Source organism: Alligator mississippiensis, chromosome 5 (assembly GCF_030867095.1).
Source record: "Alligator mississippiensis isolate rAllMis1 chromosome 5, rAllMis1, whole genome shotgun sequence".
In the NCBI taxonomy this organism is placed as follows: Eukaryota; Metazoa; Chordata; order Crocodylia; family Alligatoridae; genus Alligator; species Alligator mississippiensis.
Window position 1 is genome coordinate 156,802,707 of NC_081828.1, and position 26,120 is coordinate 156,828,826.

The 26,120-nt window shown below is 46.7% G+C and overlaps 1 protein-coding gene and 1 long non-coding RNA gene across 2 annotated transcripts in view; one reads left to right on the forward strand and one right to left on the reverse strand.

Annotated features, from left to right (window-relative positions):
• NFE2L3 (NFE2 like bZIP transcription factor 3) overlaps positions 1–17,402 on the reverse strand; it is a gene marked incomplete at its 5' end in the record, with an annotated part of 36,734 nt that extends 19,332 nt beyond the window's left edge. Inside the window, 2 exon segments of the mRNA XM_059729360.1 lie at positions 6,640–6,819; positions 17,268–17,402. Of these exon segments, the coding sequence (XP_059585343.1) occupies positions 6,640–6,819; positions 17,268–17,402 (315 nt within the window).
• Positions 17,403–18,139: 737 nt separating this feature from the next.
• Positions 18,140–24,388, forward strand: LOC132250916 (uncharacterized). The gene is made up of 2 exons (XR_009462619.1): positions 18,140–18,385; positions 21,855–24,388. It is a non-coding gene; the product is annotated as an uncharacterized LOC132250916 (long non-coding RNA).
• The last annotated feature ends 1,732 nt before the right edge of the window (positions 24,389–26,120 follow it).

Consider the following 26,120-nt stretch of genomic DNA (forward strand, 5'->3'; position numbering starts at 1 on the left):
AATAGGCTGAGGTATTGCATGAGGAACCCGTGGAAACACAGCCTGACACCATCGTACCTTGCTGGTAAAGGGACTGGTAAGTGGGGTTCCAGGTGGGAGGCTGACACATGGAAACCTCACTGTAGAGCTGGTAGACATGGGAGCAGAGGGACCTATTCTCCACCAACACCTGCCAGACCTGATCTTTTAGCATCTTCAGAGCAAAAGCTATCTGCCAACTGTTCTGGCCTGAGTGGATCTGGGGGCACCAGTACAGAATCTGCCTCCATGCTGAACCCCCTTTGCCACATGTGGTGGTCCAGGCAACTTGTGATGGGCTGCAGGCACCAAGGTCTGGGTCAGAGTTGGAAGTAGCCAGAAGATCCCAGGAGATCTGTCTGGGAAACCAAACTGGAGGTCCAAGAGGTCAGGCAGAATGTGAGGTCAGGAGGCTAGCTAGGTCAAGTTTTCAAAGAATTGGTTAGACTCAGCCGCAACACAATCCAAGGGCGCAGCAGCCTAGGTACAAGGTTGCACCTTGTTTCCTGAGCACTTCCACTTCCAGGCCAGGGTCCTATATGGGAAGGGGTAAGATGTCAGCTGACTTTGGCTGGCCACTTCAGTGGCAGAGTGTGGGTGTACACCTAGGCCCAGATGGAGGGTTCTGGCCAGCTGGGTCTACCCCAGTGATCCATTAGGGAGGTGGCAGACCAGGGTGAGCCACTTTGCCAGGCAGACCAAGGCCCTGGGTTCAAGGCCACAGCCTAATGCCACATGTCCCCAAATAAGATGTGTGCCTTGTTTTTTTGAAAGGCAGAATATAGAAAAAAAGGTTTTTCCAGAGCCATGACCTAGAGCTGGCTTTTTCATGAAGACACTGTGCTACAAGATGGCTGCTAGTTTCTCTGTGCCTTCCTGGAAACAGGGTGTGTGTGTGTGTGTGGGGGGGGGGGGGGGGGGGCGGCAGTGCAGCCCACTGTTAACCCTTTCACAACCACTCGTAATTTGACACAAGTTTTTGGCAAGTTTTATGAGAGATGTAGTACTGAAATGACTGCCTTTTTAAAAAGCAAAAGATTTTCAATTATAAAAAAGTAATTTAAAGGATGTGAGGACGGTTGGGGAAGAAATACCACATGGTTGACTGTTAAAAGAGGGCCTGAGACTGTAATAAAGTACATGATGGAGAACTGAAAAAAAAAAAAATCAATGGAAAATTGTATTGAAGAAAGCAAGAGAGCAGTCTCAAGGACAGCAGAAAACAGGGGAAAATGACAAGGAAGAAAAATAGGTGCAAAAAATGTTCAAAGGGCCATAGTCTACATGTGAGCAGACTAGAAAGAGTGCTGCCTTTTAAGCAAGCCGGGGCAGCTGAGGAGGACTGAAGAGTGGGAAACTGATTGTGCCAGTAGCGTAACAAGGGTGGGCACCCGGGCAGCTCCCCCAGATGCTAACTTGGGGGCAAAAAAAAAGTGGTTGCCACTGCACAATTGCACGGAACTACACAGAAATTGATGCTGCCCCCGTGTATAGGCACCATACTCCGACTACTCATACCAAACTACTTTGTTACACCTCTGCACACTGACGTCTATGCCTTCAATGTTGAGCACATGGAGAGTGGAGATGTGCATGTCATTTATGGATACTACTAGCACCAAAAAGTCTCCAAGCTATAGTGGCTGAAGCACATGAGTACCCACAGGGAAAACATGCATATGAACAACCACTTGAAGAAAAGCCTTCTCCATTTCATTAACTATGAAATGCATTGCAAAGAATTTCACCGTAGCCAAGTTGTACTTAGTTGGGCTTACAAATGGGGTTTCCAGTCTGCAGTGCACTGGATAAACAAGTTAAGACGCCCTTATACAAATTAGAGACAATGTATACATTTTTTAAAAGCAAAATACAGTATATTCACATAATGTTCTCTGATCCACTTACCTGTAGCTCAGGTGAGAGAAGATCTTGCCATATTTCTCCAAAAGAGTAACCCTGTATTAGCTCTTCTGAAGACTCAGAAGCGAGTTGTTCTCAGTTATGCTCTTAAAAAGAAAGATATCATTGTTTTTTAAACAAAGTGTTAGAACGTAAGAAACTGCCATTTATTGGGTCAGATCATAGACCTACCTAGCCCAGTGTCCTGTTTCATAGTGGTGGAGGGTGGATGCCAAGGGTATGTCCAAAATTTCCACTCCCACCCCTGCCTGCCCCACCCAGCCCCACCCCTGCCTGCTCCACACTTGCCAGCAGTGAAAGCAGAGGTGGTTGCCGGGCAGAAACTGTTCCTGGGTGGGGGAAAAGTGGCCCCTTCCCCTTGCTGCTACCAGGCCCTTCCTGCTGCAGCCACCCGAAGCCTGCACCGGGCTGCCTTGTGTCTGCTCTGTGCTGCCACTGCTGCCGTACTGGGCAGCCCGGAGGCAGCGGTGACAGCACCGGAGATGCAGGGCAGCCCAGCATGAGCTCCAAGTGGCTGCAGCAAGAAGGGCCCAGCAGCGGCAAAGGGGAGAGGCTGCTGTTCTCTTACTCTGAGGAACAGTTTCTGTCTGACTGTCACTACTGCTGCCACTGCTCAACACTGGCAAGTCTAGAGCAAGTGCAGGGCGGGTCAGGTCGGGGCTGTGCGCATGGGTTCCCACTGGTACCATGGGGCTGAGGCCAGCGGCAGTGGCAACCCGAAGGAGCCACTGCCACCTGGGCTGCCTAGAAAGGCAGTCCAGCCGTGGAGTTGTCCCAGCCCTGCTGCATGCCCAAGGGATGACAAGATGTGCCACAGGCGGGCCGTGTAGAGCAAGCAAGGGGCGGGCTGGGGTTGGGGCTGTGCATGTGGGTTCTAGCTGATCTGCTCCTGCCAGGGTGAGTTCGGAGTGGGCATGGGACAGGGCTGGAGCTGTGCACTGTTGACAGTGGTAGGGAGGCGCTGAAGGGCACACAGGCTCCAGGCTGTTGCAGGGTGAGGGCAGGTGCTGACTGGCTCAGGGGGGTGTGCATGGGGGGCTCCCATGCACACGCTACCATACCCACAAACCCTCGCCCACAAACCCCAGAACCACATCCTCCCCCACGTACAAATCACACACCCCACAGACACTGCACCCACCCATAACCTCCCCCACACCCCTCCCCACATGCACCCCCCCCACACACCTGCATGCCTCTGGAGGGGAGCCTTGCTTACTGCTATGTGCACACACCCCACCACAAACCCTATACCCACCCACACCCTTCCCCCCCGACACACACACACACACACACACACACACACACACTGACAGCCCCCCACAAATCCCATATGCACCCATCCATACCTCCCCAGTCCTCTACATACTCTCCCCCATTATACAAGAGTAAGACTTCATTTTGAGCTATTATCCAGTCACCTCTATATACATAGTACAAACATACAAATCAGGACAAAAATATTTTTTTAAAATAAAATTAAAATATGTTATTGTGGATGTTGTTTTTAGCATAGAATTTGTTTTTTTCCAGTTACAAGATTGCAAACCCCCTTCCCAAAAGGAGTATTTCCAGGAACAAGGGCAGGGACATCCAGTGCCAAAGGTCAGGGGGTAGGAGTAGGGGTAGGGGTGGGGCTTCCGGTCCCAAGATGGCAACCAGGGGGCAGGGCACCTGTCAAGGGGCGGGGCTACCCTTGTTGCCTTTGACAGCTCCCCAAAACTCATTAAGTGGCCCTCCAGCTGAAATAATTGCCCACCCCTGCTCTAAGTCCACTGAAAGTAAACAGCAGACAGGTCACAAGACAAAGCAGAGCCACTGGTAAGAAAAGCCAGTATAAAATTCTCACCTCTCAGATGGAAAAAGGAGTAGCTACCACATAACAGATTTCATTGAGACATGGGCCAGGAGTACCTTTCTGATTTACTATAGCAACCTTAGGGTGCCTACAGACGTTTAGGGGCCCACTCTAACTCATGGTGCTTTACAAAAATACACCATGAGTTAGAGACTCCTACTCTACCCAGAAGTTTGCCTTCTGGGTCAGTTGGGGGAAGCTGCTGGGGTGTGGAGGAGAGGGCAGAGATTGGGATGCAGGGTTGGAGCCTGCCTGCACCAGCCCTAGCCAGCAGACAGGGGTGCTCCAGCAGCTTTCAAGGAGGCTGCTGAACCACCCCCTCCTTAGCCTCACCCTGCCCCATCCCCCAGCTCCGGGGCTGTCACTGGGGGAGGGAGGAAGGAAAGGGAACAGCCAGCACAGAGCTGCCAGCTGCTTTGCCTGGCCAAAGCTGGAAGGGGGCTGCTGAGTGGAAAGGAGCCCCCTTGCTTCATGGGCCCCTTACAACTACCCCAGCTGGGGTATTGGGGTGTGTGCGGGCCGGGAGCGGTCCGAGGCCCTTTTTCCGCGCGGCGGGCTGTGGCCAGCAGCCCGGACACGCCGGGTCGGGGAAGGCAGGTGGTACGCTAGAATTAGACACGGACGCTTAGTGGTTGATTTAAGATTATTTTACTTACACCGAAGATGGTCGCGGTGCAGGCAGGAAAACTTGCTTGAGTTGCAGTTACAAAACATAACAAAACTCGAATCTGCAGAACATGAGGGTACGTCGCAATGGGGTTTCGGTGACAGGAAGATAAACCTGCAGGACTCAAACCCGGGTAGAGCCCTGGATTCACTCACACGAAGTTTGCTAGGCTCCATGGAACTTGCGCGCAGGGAAGGGTACGTCAAGGGATCAGGCGGCGATGGGGAGAGGCGAGAGGTTGATCAGACCCCTATAGCCTTCTTGAGATACACGCTGGGTCCGATAGGCTCCGCAGCGCTTAGAGATCTTCACGAGATGTGAAGTTCTCCTCCTGATAGTTATGGAGTCCTCCAACTTGGGCGGAAACCACTCAAGCCTCTTATACGGTTAGCAAGCCAATCACTAGCCGCCACGTAGGAATAATTTAGAACTGGCCAATAGTGGGGCACAAATTTAAATACAAATGGCGGGAACTCCTTGCAGCGTGCATTTCTCTTTTTGCAACTTAGAAATGCACCCTGCAAAGAAAGCTACGAGTGGCGGGAAATAATTCAGCAGTGCCGAAGCACACACAAACAAAAATCACACCCTTGGGTTGTGACAGGGGGGGAGATAGGCCAGGCCTGCAAGGCAAGGGGGCTCTGTTCTACCTTGCCCTCAGCTTTGACTATTGAAAGCAGCCGGCAGCTCCGTGCTGCTACTGTCAAAAGGCCCAGGCCAGAGGTGGGGGAAGGGAGTCCCCCCCCTTGCCTCTCGGGTAAGGCCCAGCTCCCTCCAATACCCGAGCAGGGGTAGCAGGGGGGAGGGAGACTGAGGTGAGGGGGCTCTGTTCCACCTTGCCCCCCCCCACCCTCCAGCGTTGGCCAGATGAAGCAGCTGGCAGTACCATGTTGGCTGGTCCCTTTCCTTTTCCCTCCCTCCCCAGCTGACAGCCTTGGAATCAGGGCACTCACTGGGGCCTGAGCATGAGCCCAGCCCCACAAAGCAGGAAAAGTTAACCCAGGAGGGAACACAAGTTTCCTAAGGCACTCTGCTTTACAGCATCTTCATCCATTACCTCATTTGACCAGGGTAAATTTTTCGTGCGATTGGCCATTCTAAAAGCGCTCTGCAGCTGTGTACGTGTGTTACGTCATGGCTGTAGAGCACTTTCAGGGGCCTGATAGCGCAAAAAATGTAACTTGTGGAAGCACTCTCAGTGTCCATTTTACTCCTTCAATCTACCATAAACATGCTTAGATATGCCCAAGCAAGACTCCCTTTATTTAATGTTAAAAAAAAAAATCAACCCTGTAACATGTAACATAAACTTGTAGGAATGAAGAGCTAGATAAACCATAAACAGTGAAACTAAAATACTTTAACATCCTTCTCTCAAATACCAACGTGCCCAACTTTAAAAACTGCTTCTCTGGAATAACCTTCTAGAATAGAATTAAATATAGTTTCTAAGAGACTAATTATATTCATTTTAGAAGGACTGGTGTATGGAAACCTAACTCCTAGGAAGACGAACGGGGAATGTCTTATTCACAGGCTGTCATTTTGCTTTCGCTCTTCTGCTATTTTTCCTAGCAGCATGCACAGAACAAGTTGACCACAGGATATTCAAATATTTGTTTTGAAAACTATTGTGGAATCAGAAAAAAATATATGCCTTAAACTTTGATTATTTTAGTTATAAGATGACATAACCGCTTTGTGGAGAATTGCTGGCTCTGTATAGTAGAACAGACAAGAGGAAGTGTTTATTCTTTGTAACTCCTCTGCAACTGCTTCGCTCACCGCGGCCTTGAAGATAGCAAAAAAGTATGTACAAATCTGATTTCCAGGTGCAAGAAGGAGGTTTGTGAACTAACCTCGCCTCCCCCATTAGTTCCCATCCTGATTACAGCAAAGAAATAATGAAGTAATATTATAGCCGCTTTTCATGCTAATTTCACTATATGATCATGTGAGTTGTAAGCAACTGTTAAAAAGTATATAAGCCTCCTGATTTTACTCTTGGGGGGGGGGGACCCCTTCCAAGTGCTTGGGAAATCCATGTCACTTTGGAATCCCCCCTACAGCTGTAGTTTCTTTTGAATAAAAGCTTCTGCTGACCTGACCCAAAAGTATGCTGCGTGTGTTTCCACAACACTATTCACCCAGTTTGTTTTTTAATTACTCTTACCTCAGTGCTAAAATCTCTGTTATCACTCTCTTCCCCATCAGTTTTATTTCTTTTTTCATTCTCTTCATTATGCAGTTGCTTTATCTCTTCTTCCTTCCGCTTTTGCAAGTTTGATTGTTCATTTCCTTTGTGAGAATAAGAGTAGTCCAAAGCTTCCTGACTCACTTTCCAGTCTACATCCTAAAGATGGCAGAACAATTATATTGAGTATGCCAATATAATCTTTAAAATACATATCTACTTTATACAGTCAGAAGATATTACTTCAAATAATAGATAGATAGATAGATAGATAGATAGATAGATAGATAGATAATCTCAATCAGCTCATCTGTACAACTAGATTAATTAAATATAAATTTTATAGCATGACAAACAGACTGGGAATTATGTTAAGGGAGAATCCTGTGTGTAGCATGTAAAAAGCACACAATGTATCTCCAATTTGACATGTAGACCCTGAACCTACCTATGGACATTCTCAAACACAGGAGACGATTACACTAAAACAGAAATGCATTATTTTGATTTCATAAAATGAAACCAAAGTTCACTCATAGGGTCCTCTTTAAATTGTTCTTTTTCAATGGTTATTCCTTGACATACACTTATTTTACGTTTTGTGGGTTTAGAATATTTGTATATGAAGAAAAACAAAAAAATCACAAGACTTCTGTTTTCATATCCAAGACAACTATATGTTATTGGTTGTAGTGATACACAATTCAACTGCATTTTACAGGTTATTGGAGCAGAGGAAGAATGACCAGATGAATCAATCTGAATGAGATATAAGAAGACATCTCTATAATGCATATCTTCATCTGCAGAACAGAATGTTATGGCACAGCAGGAAATGCAGGCTCCAAATGACAGCAGGTGTAATGAGTCAATGAATGTTTTACCTTCCTTGTTCCACAACCCTATCTTGGAGAACACAAATTAAACTGATTATAAATAAAAGATCATATACTCTCCTCAGTTCATAGTAGAGCCACCAATAATGTCAATAGGAGGTTTGCACAAAGACCAAAAGGAGACTCCAACTTTCTTGCAATAATTAACCATTAGAAATTGTAGATAAAACAACATGTAATGAATGATTATCATAATTCATATGCACAAGGCTACTAACTTACAGTTGCACAGACAACCTTACTCCTGGTGTTTTCTAACTTTTGAGTATCTGATTTTGCAACCATAACATTTGTTTGATGTAAGGTTGTTTTAATTCATTTATAGTTATTTTTAGTACTTTCCTGTTGCTGTTAGCAGCATGCATCAAGTAGCACACACTTCAGCACCAGAACTAGCTCTGCTTTGTTCCTTTTCCTTTAGGACAGACATTACAGTAATGTCTAGGAGCTTCAGTCATGGACCAGGACTCCACTTCATACTGACTTCATTCTCCTGATTGAGAATTGTCTATAAAAGCTCGTACTTCCTTGACCAGTTAATTGCAAAGATGCCACTCTGTCCTACCTTCTGCCTGACTTCAGCCTAACACAGCTTTCCTCTTGCCATTGTGTTTCTAGCCCTTTTTCCCAATTCCCACCCCCGCCCCACTTTTTTCTGCAGGAACTCCTAATTCATGCCCTATGGATTTAATACACATTCACAGAATGATCAACAATGAAGTAGTTAATGTTAACATTCAAAATATGTCATTCTAGGTGTCAGCATCAATACCAAAAGAGTTCCAGAGAGTAGGGAAATTCAGAGTTTTCAGAACTACAGTTTCAGACTGCACACAGACTCATGAAGAGAACTTGTAGTTCGTATTTGAAAGTTTTTCTTCATAAACATGATTAAAATTTGTTGCCTGTGAATCTGCCATTCAGACTCATCATTAGGTTGAATGTACTGGATGTCTGACACCTCTGGAAAAGTGGATTTAGAGCCTCATCTCATCTCAATCCACTGATTTCATTGAGACTGTAAGACAGACTTTGGATCAACTTTGCAGATTAGCAATTTTGGAAGCTTCAGTTCTAAGGTACAATCCACTTATACTCGCAGCTTCAGTTCACAAATTTTTAACACTGGAATAACAGTAACTTATAGCTGCAAAGTACAATAATTTTAAAGCAGAAGAGAGAAAATGTGTTACAGTTCAAGGCTTCAAGTTTTATGCTTAATGAAAGACAATATGGCCCCTTCCAGCTGTTTTCTATCCTCCAAAAATCTGTAATAAGGCCAGGCCAGAATCCTAGACTCAGCCAGTCCCAATTAGGAGATCAGGTCAAGTCATCCCCAAAACAAAACATCCCCACCTGCAGCAAGCTCAGAGCAGGCCCTGGTCCCAGCTGGGCTGAGTGAGCCAGGGGCAGCAGGCCCTAGCTCTTCCAGCTCTTAAAAGCCAGGCCCAGCCTAGCCCATTCTCCTTGTGTGGGCAAAAGTATCAGTTTTTGTACTTGATGGGCTATGCATGTCTTTGCTGATCTTCTAGTTTAACTCCAGCTTCCATTCTGGTAAGCCCTCTGGTATGCCTTGGTTCTGGTTCTCTGCTTGTGATTCTGATTCGACCTTCAGCTCTGGCTATCAGTTACCCCTCAGCTTACCTTGTCTTTGGCTTTGGTTTCTGACCCCAGCTTATCTAACTTTGGCTATGACTTCTAAATCCAGTATGACACCATGCCCCTCTGAACTTCAGCTCCCTGGCTGAGACTATACCTGTGCTCTGGGTAGCCAACCCATAAGTAAAACTGCCCATACCCTAGTGCATAACAAAACTCACTTTTTGGAAGAAAGAAGCTGTTTATGATGAAGTTTTGGGGAGTGGGAGGAGAACAAAACTATTGTAATACAGTTTAAGACTGTACATAAGCATTGTATTTATTCTTTGCTTTAGGTGATCTAACAATGGTGTCTCTCATTAGCTTCTTATCCATTATATCATTATGTAGCAGTAACAACTAGGAAGCTGCTATTGCAATATAAGTGAAACAGGCAGCACAACTTCTATTGGGAGGGAATAAGAGGTTTAATCTCTGGTATCTGAATATACTTTGAATTCATAGAAAACTAGGGCTGGAAGGGACCTCAGGAGTCCCTTCTAATCCAACTCCCTGCTCAAGGCAGGACCATCCCCAACTAGATCACCCAGCCAAAGCTTTGTCCATCCAGGTCTTAAACTCCAAGGATGGAGCTTCCACCACCTCTCTGGGTAACCTGTTCCAGTGTTTTACAGTAGGAAAATTCTTCCTGATATTTAACCTAAACTTCCCTTGCTGCAACTTGAGACCATTGCTCCTTGTTCTGTCATCAGCCACCACTGAGAACAATCTAGTTTCATCCTTTTTCAAACCCTGCTTCAGGTAGCTGAAAGCTGGTATTAAATCCCATCTGTCTCTTCTTCTCTAGACTAAATAAGCCTAGTTTCCTAAGTCTTTCCTCAGAAGTTATGTCCCCCAGCCCCCTCACTATTTTCTTGCCCTCTGCTAGACCCTCTCCAATTTGCCCACATCCTTTCTGTGAGTGGCAGGGCAAAAGCAAACACAGTACTCCAGATGTGGCCTCACCAGTGCTGAATAGAGGGGAACAATCACTCCCCTTGACCTGCTGGCAACACAACTACTAACCCCCTCCCCACTCTGGTTTGGTGTCAGCTGCAAACTTGCTGAGCACATACTCTGTCATCTTCCAGGTCATTGATGAAGACCTAGAACAAAATTGGCCCCAGGTCCGACACCGATTCAAGAAAGCTCTCGAATAACTAGATTCTAGACATGGACCACCTATAACTTTCCATGTCTAGAATCTACCTATTGGAGGGTTGTCTTAAAATTCATCACCCCCATCACTGCAGTGGAGAAAGCAGCAGAGGAGTCAAATAGCTTGACCCTTGCTACTTGCCGTACCCCTCCACCCCCCAGCTACTGTTTAACCTCAGTTGCAGCTCTGGCCCAGGATGCAGAACATGTGGTGGCTCCAGTCCTCACCTAGCTAGGCAGCAGTTGCAACTGCCCCAGCCCTGGACTTGCCACCACCACCACAGCCACCCCTGGCTGGGCAGGGGCCAGTGTCATCATGTGCTCCATGCCCTGAACTAGAGTGGTGCTGGAGCTGTGAATGTGGGTGGAAGGGCAGAGGAGAGGTGGGGTGCTGTGGCTGCAGCTTTGACCCCAAGCCTGGCTGGAGCAGGAGCCACAGCAGCCACCTTCCCCTCTGCTGCCTTGTACTCAAATCCAAGACTATGGGCTCATCTTTTATTTTAATAAATATGGTAGTACAAGCAAGCATGAGCTGCATTTCCAACTTTCTGATACAAGCATACTACTTACAAACTAGGGTGTCTGCAGGGTATCTAGCAAAGAAATACCCAAGCTAGCTCTAAATGAGCTTGTGGATACCAGAAGCAGACTCCTTCATCATATGAGGATCCATACAAGTTAACATCCTGCTTCTCAGAGCAAATATTATATAATGTCTATATATTATAATGTACTGTGTAGAGATGCACCCTCCAAGACCTGATCCTCAATTATTTGTCAGTGGACATTTTCCTTCTAAACCGCTGAAGGAATTACTCCATTCCTGTAATCAATATTTTTGTTACTTTGCTAGAAGCTTTGTTTAGTTTCCCCTGTAAACTGTAGATTGCAAGGACAATTTTTACCTTTGATAATGGACAGACTTCTCAGTCGGTTTGCTTCTGAAGTAATATGTAGGGACCTACAGAATTCACAGTGGAAATGGGCTTTGCAGTGGCTTCTTTAATCTTGCAGGTTCCCCTGTGCACCCCCCTCCCTGCACCCTCACAATTGGCAGAGGGCTCCCACTGCTCAGTCCTGACCAGTGGAGAGGCAAAAACTGCACATTTAAATATGGCACCGTTTTTTGCCTCCTGGCCAGTCAGCACCAAGCAGCGGGGCCACCAGGGCCCTTCAGCCAATCAGCAACAAGGGGGGAGGGGAAGGGATGCGCGGGGGTAACCTGAAATTGGAAGAGCTGCCACGAAACCTACTTCTGCCGTTAATTCAGTAGGTCCCTACTAATATGCATTCTCCTTCTTGTCAGTTGACAAATGTCCCAGGCTGAATGTTTCCTTTTTTTTTTTTAAATCAAGTCCTCTACTCTTTGAACAAACAGGAATTCCCTGAAGTTTACATCACATTGCTGCAAAACAGACTTGCTCAAAACTTACGCTCCCCAGTTACCGTTGTTTCCCTCGAGTCTCCCTGGTTTATAGCATACCATCCTAAAACTAGCTAATCTGCTGTACCTAAAGCATTTTTCCCTGCCCTTGGCTTTGAATGGGCTACCGCTTTCTTTGAATCTCTGGTGCCAATTGATTTCTTGCAAAACTGAAACCTGTCTGCACTTCATCTTTCACCTTTGCAATTCCCTGTAGGCCTCCTAGCATCCACTTGGCATTTATGAGAGGATTGCCTATCAGGCACTCCATACACCTAGAGTGAGTGCCCTCCCAGATCTTGTGTGCTGTACAAATTCACTTCAAGCACTTTTCAAGATAAACCATCCAACAGGAGGCAGACCTACACATTCATTAATGCACATTAACTCTAGTACCACTGGGTGCCTATACATGAACAGGGAGGCTGCTCTAACATGCTGGAATTCTGGAGCATCAGAGCAGACTTGATTAATCGAGTTTGCTGCAGCATGGTAATTACTAGGACTGTGTGAAGCTTCGGGTGCTGATTTGCTTCGGAGGAGATTCGACTATTCAGTAGCTGAATCTCAAAATCGAATCGGGGAACTAATTAAAAGGTCTGAATTGATTCATAGAGCTTCAACGATGTGGGCAGTCCCTACCCACTGCAGCAGAGAGCTGGGCCCAGATTCCATGCCAGTAAGTATGGGGTGGGGGGACTGGAGGGGAGGGGACCATGGGGGGGACCCCCACCAGGCCCCATCTCCTGCCTGCCCCCACCCCCCATGGCTGCCTCACCAGCCTCAGCTCCCGGTACTTTAAAAAAAAAAAAGTCCCCATTCACCAAGTGGGGGGCCGATCCCTGCTGCCCCCTCCTGCCCCACACTGCATGGGGGGCTCTGCCACAACTCGCCCATCTGCCCACCCCAGCTCTGGCCTTTTAAGAACCCCGCCACCCCAAAAAACCCCAACCAACTGCAGCAGCCTTGGGGGGCTCGTGCAGAGACCTCCACAGCGTGGGGCAGTGGGGATCACCCCCTGCCTGGTAGCACCCAGCGAGTCTGGGCACTTTTTTTTCAAAGTGCCGGGAGCTGGAGCGGGCGAGACAGCCATTGCTGGGCTGGGATTCGAATCACTGAATCAAATCACTGTCCCCCAAATCCAAAGCAAATACTAGCCGCTTCGCACAGGCCTAATAATTACCACTCCAGCAGCCTCCCACATCTCGTGTATCAGTGTTCCTGTGCTTCAAAATGGTGACGGGGTGCTTTTATCTGAAGCCTGAGCAAGCTATAAATGAAGCACCCCCATCACCACTTTGAAGAGCAGGGGCACTGATACATAAGATGCTCCAGGCGCTTTGAATTAGTGGCTCTCAGAGCTGCTATAACTGAAGTGCCCCTGCCCCCCCCAAGCACGTGTATAAAAGCACTCTGCTGTGAAGTACTAGAAAAATGCGCATTAGCTATTTTAATTCACATTAGCAAAAGAGCACTTTTTTTTGGGAGGGGGGGGGATGCCTTAAATGGGTATTAATGTAAATAAAGCATGTGTGTAGACACACTGACTCCTACTTTGCTGTTCTAGCTATCTGCTTGACTTGGCTCCTACAAATCACATGTATACTGCAACATACTGTGAAAAGCAAAATTTGAGTGCATTGTGTACACAATAAAAAGATATTATAATCTTTTACAGTACTCAACGTTCTTCCCATGAGCCATTTTCTCTATACCCATCCTCCTTCTCTCCTAGCAAACATTTCTGACTTTTGTCTAATCTATATGGCAAGCATCTTGGAGCAGGAACCAGTCTTATTCATTTGCATGCCAAGTTCCTTCCACACAACACAATGCTCTTCACCACAGTGTGGTTCTATTTCAAAAGGGAACACTTTTCTAGTTTGCTTTTTAAAACAAGCAACCCCCCAAGCCCCCCCAAGGCTACAGGTAACTTTCTGTCATTTAAAAAAAAATTTTTTTTTAATCTATAGCTGTGATATAGCCACTTTTCTCTGCATTTTGAACACCAAGTATTTAAGAAATACCTTAAATACCAAAAATTTAATTTTTGCATTACTTCATTCACACTACAGCAGTCAACCACTCCCCACCCCCAGCACAAAAACAAACAAACCCTCCAACTGCAGGGACAAATCAATTGGTTCTTATTCAATGTAAATATCTCCTGTGCTGAAGATGAAATTCTACATTTTTCTGTGTCCTACCTTCCTCAATAACTTGCATGGTGTGTGCGTGGCTGGTTTTCTTCTTTAAAGTGCTCAGTCAACTCTTGCTATTAACAGGCTATATGTAACTTCCCAAAAGTAGTCATAGTTTGCGAAATTATGTAGACAGTCATGAAAATAAGTATTACAATTACCAACTCATCACTTCTATTGTAATTTATGAACAACAATATAACTGACTTTAATTATAGCCGGCATTCCTTAACTGTATGTCAATTCAGGGCTTTGGGAAGGTTCCAAACAAACCCAGCTTTGGAAAATGAAGCTAACCCACAGAACACGTTCATCTCGGGCAGCAGTACAGCCTCTTCCAATGCTGCCAGTAGTTTCAATCACAGTTGGAGCGAGCTCGGCAATCACAGGGCAGTGATATCTCCTTGGCCTGCTATGTCAACACGGACAGTGATTTTTTTAGCATAAGATGTAACACTGTTTTGCAGTATGGACATCTGTCTACTAAGAAATGGATTTAGAGCACATGGACAAGTCAAATAATTATGTAAAAGCTATATATCCCAGTACCAGTCATCCAAACTATTCAGTCTTCATCCATTTCCCTTGAGCCAAAAATAATGAATGTCAATCTCTCAGAAACCCTCTATTCCAATTCTTATGTCCGATTCCTGCACACACAACTTGTATATTTATATAGTCCCATCAAATTCAATGGAACAATTCTCATTTAGCTGCTTAAGAAACTAGGGCCTAGGATTATGAATCCTTTCTTGGTTATACTGCGACATCACAACCTTCTATGCTATGACCTTCAATCTGCAAATTAACATCTTCAAAGGTATCTGGTTTCCCCTGTACCACAGATTCAGTCTATATAAAATAAAGCCATCTAAGCAACCAACCACTGACGGTATCACAGAGATGCAGGAAACTCCATCCAAGTCACCTTACCTTGCTCCTCTGCTAAACACCAGGTATGACAGAAAGGTGAGGTAAGGCTATTTTTTTTAAAAACAAGCATAGGACAAACCCTCTTCAGCTTTGGTCAAGTCACTTATATTTTTGGCCTATGAAACATGCCAAAGAATGTCATCTTTAACATGTTGACATTATTCCATCAATTTACAAGACAATTAGTCATGCTGTTGCTTTACCTTTTAAAAGCCATATTTTATTTGTAAGTAACAGTAATTTTGATTTTAGTATGGCCACTAAACATTATTGGATGGTCTTCATTTTATTACAAAACAGTTTATTTCACTTATAGAAATCACATGAATCAGATTACAACATATGAAATACAAAGGCTACAGCTGACTTCAGTTTGCAGTTTGATTTTGCAACTTAAGGCAGAAACTCGCCTACACGGCTTTAATTATTCTCAAAGATTAATTGCTCAAGCTTTCATAATATTACTTTACATTATCTTAGAATATTAAACAAAACAAAAAAATTGGGTCAAGCTGTACTGAAAGTTTGTCCAAGTCCAAAATGCATGTTTCAGCTACTATACTTGGTTTTACATTTTTTTATCTGCTCTTATCTTCCATGTCCATGAACATCAGTTCTCTCAGACTGCCACTTGTTGATCTATGAAAAGCAATCTCAGTCATCTAGCACTGATGCAAGAAAGTTAATCTAGTTATCCTTTCAACAGTCAGTGACTATCTAAAGGCTCCCCTAACTTCTTAAACTACAACCACAAAAATAATCAGAAAAACAAAACACTTCCTTTTAATCTTTCCCAGCTCCAGCCTTGATCCATCTCATAAGTAAGAAACAGTGCCTGCCAAGGAATCTAACAGCATGGGAAGTTGGCAACAGTGGATTACTTTTTATTACAGTAAAAATGAAAGTTACAAATCTGCTGAACTATCATGTAATTCAGTTTATTACTGCAGTCTTTTTTCACTATAGAGTACCTTTTTCTAACCCTGCAGAAATAATCATTTACATGAGGCTAAAATTTCCCTTCTGATTAGGGGTGCATCGATAGAGATTTTTGGGGCTGATACCAATAGCTGACTGTTTAAGGAGGCATATCAGCTGATACTGATCTGATTTCTGATACAGCTGCCTCCAGCTAGTAAATGCGTTGTGGTGGAAGGGGGGGGGGGGGAGAAACGGACAGATCAACGCCCCCCTCAGTGAGGGAAGGAGTGGGGCTGGGGTAGCTGCTGCCCAGCCAAGGTAGAGCAGGCACAGCAAAGAGCCAGGGCTCATCTGGGGGATGTGGGGGGCTGGCTCCTGCTGCTGTTCACACTGCTCATTTGGGAAGGCGCAGGGGACAGGGGTGCCCCTGGGTTTGTGTGGGGCAGGCTGCGGGTCATGCTGTGCTCGGGGCAGGTGGCAGTGGCACTGGAAAGGGGCTACAGCAAAATCTGGGGTGGCTGGATCAAGCTCAAATGAGAGATAAGTTCTTTATCATGAGATAGGAAAACTTAGTTTATAAAAGCATGCCCACCTATGTATTATTTATTTGACAATTCAAAATATATTGCCATCTTCAAAAACTAGCTCAGAACAATCCATTCGTCTCTGTATCCACACCATACATCACCATGGTAGCAGGTGGTGGCTGTAGAGTTACAAAATGAAAGCATTGAAAAGACAAAAGCTTATGAAGTGAGTAATTTTACTCTTGGGAACAGTTACATTAAGATGAATGGCTTTACTTACATTCAGGAAGTTACACACACAACTGTTTTCAGGATCAGGGTCCACATGCATGTGTGCAACATAAAACAGGAAGTCGCTAAAGTGGGGGTGGAACAACCAAAGAGTATAAAGGACGCTGCTCATCTCTTTCTGGTATAAAGCACATTTTACTGTTCCTGTGTTACTAATTCAAATACTATAAGAAGCTGCAGGCAACTGAAGTGTTATCCAGCTCTGGTAAGACTGGATCTAATCCAGCCCTAGTAAAGTGGCTAAAACTCACAAGGACCATTCTGAAGTGAGGTGGAAAAAAACTAGCTTTAGACACTGATGTAGATGTGCCACCCCAAAAGCAACTAGACAGAGCATGCCCTCATTATGATAGCCCAGGGGAAAATAGCATTTGCCTAGCCAAATTATACCTTAGAGCATCCACCTGCACACGCATAGAAAATACTAAAAGCTAAAGCCCAATGTCCTGACAGAACAGTCTAAAAGAGGGACAAGTTCACATCTTAGAGAAGCAGGGCTGGAAGAGCCCTCCAGAGGTCATCTGGTGCCTAGTCCAACCCCCTGGCAGAGGCAGGATCATCCCTATCCAAACCATCCCGTGCAAACCATCACCTAAACTTGACATAAGCAGAGACTTACGTCCTGGCAGCCTGGGACCGAAGTATTCACTGTCCCTGCCCGTGGGTGGCGTTTGAACTCAAAAGCATCTACTTGCTGCTGCCCAAGCAGGACGACTTGAGGAGAGTTTAGCTGCTTGTTGGTAGGTGTTGGGTGTTAGGTAGCAGCCATGTGTCCGCTGAATAAAACAAGCCCAGGACCCTGGGATCAAGCCCGGCGGGCGCGCCGCGGCCCTGGAGGGGCGGGCGAGGCGGCGGCTGGTCCCGACCCGGGGATCCCGCCTGCTCTCCGCGGGGCCAGCCCGGATCCAGCCCCGAGCCCCTGCAGCGGGTCCCCAAGCGGGGACGAAGGGGCAGGGGGCGGCCCGAGCCCCGGCTCCAGCCCGGCCTTCCCCCCCCCGGCTCTCACCTGGCTGGCGGCGGAGCAGTCGCTGGCCCCGGGGGCCGCAGCTCCGCTGGGCTCGGGCTCCTCCTGCGGGCGGGGCGGGCGAGCGGGCGCCGGCTGGCAGCAGGCTCCGCGGCGCCCCGTTGGGCAGCAGCCGGGCGTGGGGCAGCGGCCGCGGAGTGCTGGGGCGCTGCGGAGCCCGGCGGGAGCTGCACGAGGGCGGGGGCCGGGAGCAGCCCCAGCAGGCTGAGCAGGACGAGCGCCGGCAGCACCCCCTCCTCGGAGCCGCGGCCCCGCGCCGGGCTCATGCTGGTGGGGCAGGTCGCTGCGCTCCGCCTCCTGCCGCCGGCCCGGCCCGCAGCACGTGCCCGCAGCGCCGGTCCGCCCGCCCAGAGCAAGCAGACAAAGGCAGCGCCGCACAAAGGCCGCCCGGGGCTGCCCTGCCCAGACATGGCCTGGCCGGGGCCGGGAGCTCCTCGCGGAGGCGGGGCCAAGGCGAGGAGCTGGCAAGCTCGCGGTCCCGGGGGCACCGGGCAAGACTGGGACGGGGGGGGGGGGGCCGAGATGGCTCCGTGCCGGGGCGCGTCCCCACACACGCGCTAGGGCCCACCCCGGGAGGAACCGGTGCAACCGGAGGGGCCGGCCGGGCGGGGGAGGAGACGCGAAGCCGCCGGGTCTCGGCGCGTCCCCATCCCGCGGTGCTGGCAGCGCCCCCAGCCGGGCCCTGGTTCTTGGGCACCCGCAGCGGCTGCCTGGTGAGGCCTGGAAGGGAGCCGCCTTCGGGAAAGCCGGGTCACGGGGCTAACTTTGGTGCCATCCTTTCCTGGCCCAGCAGAAGAGCTGGGGGAGATACTAGACAAGCTGTGGCGGAGGAAAAAGGGAAAGCAAAAGTCACTCGCAACAGCAGCGATGCAGCGCCCCTCGCACTCCCTGCCTGCTGCCTCCTTTGGGAGGTGGTGTCTCATTAAAACGTGCCCACGTGGCTCTGCATCAAGACAAGGCCCGGTAGATTTGCACCTCTATAGACTAAGAAATAAGATATAGAGGGCATGTGGCCACACTTGCATTTGAGCGTGCCTAAATTGAATGTGCATTAGCTTAAAGCACATCAGCGGGTTTCAGCAGGCGTCTACAGTGCAGGCATTAAAGTAGTCCCAAGTCAGTCCACACACAGAGCATTTAATGCTCTTTAACTGTATGCTTTAAGGACAAGTGCAGAGTGCTGCACCTAGGGCACAAAGATATCCAGCACACCTACAGGCTGGGAAGTGACCCTCTCAGCAGCACAGAAGTGGAAAGGGATCTCGGAGTCATGGTGAACTCCAAGGTGAACATGAGTAGTCAGTGTGACGAAATCGTCAGCAAAGCTAACCGCACTTTATTATGCATCAGCAGATGCATGACAAATAGATCCAAGGAGGTGATACTTCCCCTCTATGTGGCATTGGTCAGAGCACAGTTGGAGTACTGCGTCCAGTTTTGGGCACCGTACTTCACAAAGGATGTTGATAGATTCAAGAGGGTCCAGAGGAAGGCCGTTCGTATGGTCAGGGGCTTACAGGACAAGCCCTATGAGGAGAGACTGAGGGACCTGGACCTCTTCAGCCTCCACAAGAGAAGGCTGAGAGGTGATCTTGTGGCTGCCTACGAATTCATTAGGGGGGCACAGCAAAGGATTAGAGATGCTGTGTTCACCAGGGTGCCTCTTGGGGTAACAAGGAACAATGGTCACAAACTGACAAAGAGCAGATTTAGGTTGGATATCAGGAAAAACTTCCTCACAGTAAGGGTGGCCAAAATTTGAAATGGGCTTCCAAGGGAGCCCTATCTTGGGGGTCTTTAAGAGAAGGCTGGGTAGGCATCTGGCTGGGGTCATCTGAGCCCAACACTCTTTCCTGCCTAGGCAGGGGGTCAGACTGGATGATCTGTTGAGGTCCCTTCCGACCCTAGCATCTACAAATCTATGAAACTAGTGTGCCAAGGGGGGGCATCCAGCAGACCATACCAGTCAGTGCCCACTGGCCCTTGAATGAGTCCAAGGAGCCAGTGAACACTGCCCAGTGATACTCTGCCTGGAGACAGAAGGGAAAGGAAAGCAGTCCTGCAGTCCTCAGGGGTCCTTCTAGCCAGAGCCTCCTCCGTGGTGAGATATACTGCTAACTTTGTCAAGGTCAGGAGGAGGTTGACCAGGAGGTCCCAGGACTTGGTGGGGCCACAGATGGGGAGTGCGTAAATAAATAGGTGAGGGGAGAAGTGCAGCCAGAATTTCAGCAGGAGGTTCTAGAGGAGGTGGTTAAGGGGCTGCAGCCTGGTGCACCCAGGTACATGTGTGCCAGGGTCTCCCTCTGCTCATGGAAGGGACAGGTGTTGGGGGTGTCTGTGAATGTGAGACACAGAAGCCTGGGACAGATAGACCTATGGTCTGACCCAGTAAATGGCAGTTCGTATGTTCTTATGAACTTGGGTTCACAAAAGCTTGAGTTCTATATATATGTCTTGTTTAGTTGGTCTATAAAAGGTGCATATCTATCCTGCCTTCCAAATGACTTCAGACTAACATGGCTAACTACCTCTCTCTGCATAAATAACCATTTAACCAAGAACAGAAAAGTCTCTATGACTCTAAGGAAATGGGTGTTGCATAACACTTATATTACCTGACATGCCTGCAATGTTCCTATTGCACTGAAACCAAGGGCAGTCCCTTAGATCCATTCAGAACTCCTTATTTCATGAGTAAGTTCTTAGACTTCACTAAAGCTGTTTGTTACAAGGGAAATACTTAACATAACTTCTAATGATGATACTTTGCTCTTAATGCTGGACCTAAAAGGCTGGACTCCACTTCTGTTTACAAAATGAAATTGTGGGGAAATACATAGTTTATCACACATTTTTATATCTAATCAGGGTATGTTTCTCACCATAGTTATGGTACTTTCATTCAAAAGAATTAGTCAAATTTGGATTTTCCACTATTATACATAGAAGTTAGAAAAATTATCGCTCTTATCTAACTAGAAAAAACAATCAAATTTTTTAGTTGTGTCTAGATAGTAACTCTTCTGTTTTAGGGTGGTTATTAATTAACCCTAATAAAACAGGAAAACTAATAGTGCAGGTAAAGACTTCAGTAACATTTATCATGGTACCTAAGGGCTTCTATACATGTGCAGGGAGGCTGCTCCAACACACTGTAATTACAGTAATTACTGTGCTTCAGCAGACTCCAGCATCACGTGTATTAGCATCCCCATGCTAAAAAATGGCAGCAGGGCACTTTAAACTAAGGCTTATTCAACAAGCTTTAGGCACTTTTAATTACTACAGTTTTCAGAGCTGCACTAATTAAAGCGCCCCTTCCCCCCGCCCCTTCCCCCCGCCCCCAGTGCCCAGGGGGGGCACATGTATAAACACTCTAAATATCTTTGATTGTTTAACTTTTTCCCCAATGTGACTAATTTCACATTGGAGCTATAAGCTCACACTGGTACAAGTTCTCTGTCTGATTTTTCTTCTGATTACTTTGCTATTACAGTCAGTGTTTTCTGAAAAGTTCCTTTTCCTCTCATTTTCTGGAGCACTTTTCGTTATCCCAGAGTACATGAGTGTCTGAAACAGTTTTGGTATATGTACAAGAATAATCCCCCTTCCTGGATAGAGTGTAGTGCTTCCCAAGGAGAAAGTTCAGTGATTAATGGCTGTGGTTTCCTCAATTCTTTTGTCTTTTCTCTTTTTTTCAATTCTGCTAATTACATTGGTTCCCAATACAAGTGTCTACAACACTTGTTCATATAAAAAAACACCAATATCCTGTTGTTTAGACTTCAATAAAGTCATTGTTTTCTTTCAGTAATCAAAGGGGGAAAAATCTAATATCACCTTTTACTATCTACTAACTTTATTCTAGGTAAGGTGAGATTTATGACTTTATGCCATAGATTGGTAATTAAGATAATCTAATGTTTACATTATTTTTGCAAAATAAATTACATGGGTATTAGAGATAAATGCAAGAACAACTTTAATGTTATGATTCAGAATATTCACTATGATGACTTCTCATATTCTGTTACTGCTTGTTATTAACTGTTTTGTATTACAAACACAAAACTAGTTTTGAAGAATTTTCAGGTTACCAAGTCAAGCTCTCAAAAGTTAGATAATGTATATGCAAGCGAGGTACAGTCTTTATTTATGTGACTACAGTTAATTTCTCCACAGGAACCAAACCTCATGTAGTGCACACTCCTGACCTCTGTATGAGCCTTCGTCTGCTATAGACAAAGACTTGTCAGGCCTCCAAAGACTTCACTGTTCATACACACTTCTATCTTGTAAGGAAAAAGAAGCAGATATGCTGGAAGTCCTGGGTTGTAGACCAGAAGGAAAAGCCATTGGAGATGTTTGGACACTTTGTGGGACTGGGAGGCAGTGTTATGCTTGGATTAACTCTGTTTGTACTTAACATTAATGAAAGCAGCTCCAAACATTCTTGAAGTGTAACCTTACCATAATTCATGGTACTTCTGTCCCTGAGCAAGTGTTCCATACATGGTTCCCATAGCTATTTTATTAGTGCATACCCTGAGGGAAATAAAGACATGTTTGTGAGCATTTGGGACTAGATTTGTGCTTTATGGCTGAGTCTACATGAGACACTGATTATGCAGTCGTTACTGCACAGTCATTTAGTACTTGTATAAACCTGAGTTACTGTGCAGTAGCATCAACAAATAGCTTTTTTGTGACGCTAACTGTGCAGTAGCCTGAGACTGCTATGCTGTAGCGTTGCATCACGCTTTCTGCCACACAATGCTACTGTGCAATAGTCTTGGGCTACTGCGCAGTTAGCATCTCATGTAGACGTGGTCTATGTAATGTATTTTAAATTATGATTAGCAAGTAATCTCTTTCCTGTTAAAATACCATGGCTCTTAATGGATTTGCTATGTATATATGCTTTCCTGTCATGGTTGTTTCTGGAGTACTGTCATTAAAATGACCCAACTACCTGGGCACGTCTAATTATGGAAATACTCCAGGGTGGATTTACTTTAGAGTAATTTCATAGATTCATAGATGGTAGGGTCAGAAGGGACCTCAGCAGATCATCGAGTCCAACCCCCTGCCTAGGCAGGAAAGAGTGTTGGGGTCAGATGACCCTAGCCAGATGCCTATTCAGCCTTCTCTTAAAGACCCCCAAGGTAGGGGAGAGCACCACCTCTCTTGGAAGCCCATTCCAAATTTCCTCTAGGGTAAATCCATCCCGGGCAGGCATCTACATATACGGGGACATGGGAGCAGATTTGTTGTTCATGGCAGCAGTGTGCTCCCACCCCCACTGGCCCTACACTGACTCTCTGCAGCAGCCAGGGAAAGCTCTAGACTCCTCCTGGGTGCTAGTCCAGGGGCTGGGAGGGAGCATGGAGCCAGGTGACAGCTGTCTCCTGGAAGGGACTGGGACATTACTCCACCACCAGAGCCCAGTGGGGCAGGCTTCACCACCAGAGCCCGGGTGGGGACAATGTCCATCTGCCTTGGCAGGAGGAAGCTCCCAGCCCTCACTCTGTGACCATGGGGCCCAGGCTGAGAGATTCTTATTAGCCTGGGCCCTGCAACCCAGGGGGATAAGAATCTCTTAGCCCCCACTTCCTGATTGCGATTGCAAAGCCGGGGCTGGGAGCTCCCTGCTGCTGGGGTATGGGGGCATTGTCCCTGCCCAGGCTTTGATGACAAGGGAGGTGGTGATGTATGGACACCTGACTGAGCAGCAGGGGTCCCAGATAAAGCATTTCAATCAGCTTGTGTCCTGTGTCAGGAATGCCCTGTGGCAATGCAGGAACTTCCTGTTATACAGGCACGCTGAGCTCAAGGAAGCAGACTGTTAAAATGTTTCTGAGCGAACTTCAGTCCTACCACTGGAAATCAGCGAGTGAGAATGGAGAAGACGTAGCCAACTTCATCTGGAAAAGCAACACGTGGCACAGGTTGTTCAAAGACCCTCCAGGAGTGGAAGTGGACAGAGAGAACGACAGCGGGGAGGGGAAGAGGACAGAGATGCAACTGGACCTGGAGACAGCAAGATGGACTACAACAGGATCAGCAGCAGTGGAAGTGACAGCGACATGAACAGTGACAGCGACAAGCACAGTGAATGAACTGAGACTGTAAACCCCAAGTCAGGGTTTGGACTAAAGGACTGCAATTGGGGTAGGTGAGGGTGGAGGGTGGGTGCGCAGAGGTGCAGGGAGGGGAGTGGGTGCATTTAGTGTAACAGGAAGCACAGGTTTCTTAATGCGGTTTTAAGATGTGTGATGGAAAGTTTATGATAGAGGATGTATATAACTCTCTCTCTCTAGAAATATATTTTAATTAAAAAAAAAAAAAAAGCTGGAAGCTCCCACCCTTTGATGCCCAGTTGACTGGGAGCACATTTGCTCCTGGTCAGCCATCTGAGTAAAGCATCTCATGTAGACATCCCCCTGAGGCTCAAAGTAATGTTTTAGTTCTAAGAGTATTAATTCCTTTGCCAAACTAAATCAGTCACTGAGAGAGAAGAAATTTACTTACACAAGACTTCAAGTGGAGGGTAGGGTTGTTGCCACAATTGCCTTCTGCTCCTTGAATTTTTCCATAAAATCTATAAGCCCAAATGGCATAAAACCTGGAAATGCTCTGTTATGTATGTTACGCAAAGTAGATTTTGGTATCAAAAAAATGTCCTGCCTTGGATTAAACCACTAGTGCAATAAGAACTGTTTTGTGTGTCTTACTTAGTCCAAAATCAGTATGTAGCAGATACTCTCTTGACAGACACCCAGGATCTTAAAACACAGGCATCTCCACCAAGCTTTGTTATTTTGGCTGGTATTGAATACACTGCTAAGTTCTTATTTTTATTTTTATTTCTGGGGAAGTGAACTGCAGTCTGTGATCGCTGATCATCACCAGAGCACTGCAGAGGCCTTCATACAAGATTCTCTTACCATGAATCACTTTCATTGCTTCCTAATCAAGTATTGGGTACCAGTGATAGTTTGTATCAGTTTGTCTACTCAGCTAGCTCATTTATCATGGGGAAGAGATGTCTGTCTGATAATTCCAATTGAGGCTTGTTCCTGGTTAATTGAAGTTTACTCTTCTGATGAGTCAGTGGTTTAATAAATTGATGAAAATTTTACAAAGTAAAGAGTAGACTGATACAATTCACCCAATTCCTCTCTCTCACTTTGTTTTCCACTAATGCAACTTAATTGACTATAACAGAATTTCTTCTGAATCATAGTGCAAGTGAGAGGAGGAATGCACTCTGTATCTGCAGTTCTTCAAAGCCTTAGCAGTCACTTATTCCAAAGAAGCTTGCTGACAATCTAATTTTCTGCAAGTCTAGAATTAAAGGAATATAGTAAACACATCTGGTATTTATTTTGCTACTAAATTCAGATAATCATTTACTTACTGTAATACCGTATCAGTAGTCCTTCTTCCATGCCATGTCTTACCCTACCCTGACCAAATCTGTCATTCCTTGTTATAAACACACTCCTTTCAAGACACACCTTTTCTGTCACAATGTTCATTACTGGTCCATCCTTTCCTAGAAAAGTAACAAATATCTTGCTTTGTTATCTGGTATTGATTCTGCTGGGAAAGGCATGGGTGTTCAGTTGATTCAGTGAGATGACTCTCAACTTCACACAGATATTAAGGAAGGGAACGTGTCTCTTAGAGAGCATATATCATGTGAACTAAGTCATTAGGTAAGAACCCTTTTAGGTTGTGCTTTTTAGCATGTGCTTGATTTTACACAGTGTGTGAGGTTAATTTCAGAGCAGATTAGAAGAGAACCAGCTCCTTGTGGTATCACTGCCTGACTCTCCCTTCTTGGTTCCAAGCTTCTACCACCAGAAAGGATCTTACTGCCAGTACTGTAAGTCCTTGTATATGCAGGCACTACCATTCCTGCCCCAGTCCAGAGGTGGATTAAGATTTATTGGGGCCCAGAGCAAGCAGAAAATTGGAGACCCTCCTGCCACCATTTCCGCACTGCGCTAAGACATGACTCAAGAGGGCCACCTGCCCTGGGGCATCCTGTCCTGCCCCGCACGTCCGTGGAGTGCATGGGGGTGATACATGGGGGCTTTTGGAGGGAGCATGAGGCACCGCGAGTTCTGCTTGGAGCTGCATGCTGCCCTGGGGGCAGGGGCGGGGGCCGGTCTTGAGATGCAACTGGTGCAGGCCGCTCTGCTTGCACAGGCCCTACTGCTGCTGCTGGTCTGCAGAGCTGAGTACACTCAGTGGCACCACAGGGAAGCAGGAGCAAAGCAGGGCATGGCCCCTGGAGACTCAAGTAGGGCCAGGCCCGCGTGAAAGGGCTTGAATGGGCCAGGAGTTCAGGGCAGCGGGGGCCAAGTTGTGCTAGCTCCAAGGCAGCTCCTGCCCTGGTGGTACCAGGTTGCCATCACTGAAAGAGGGAGCTAAGCCTGG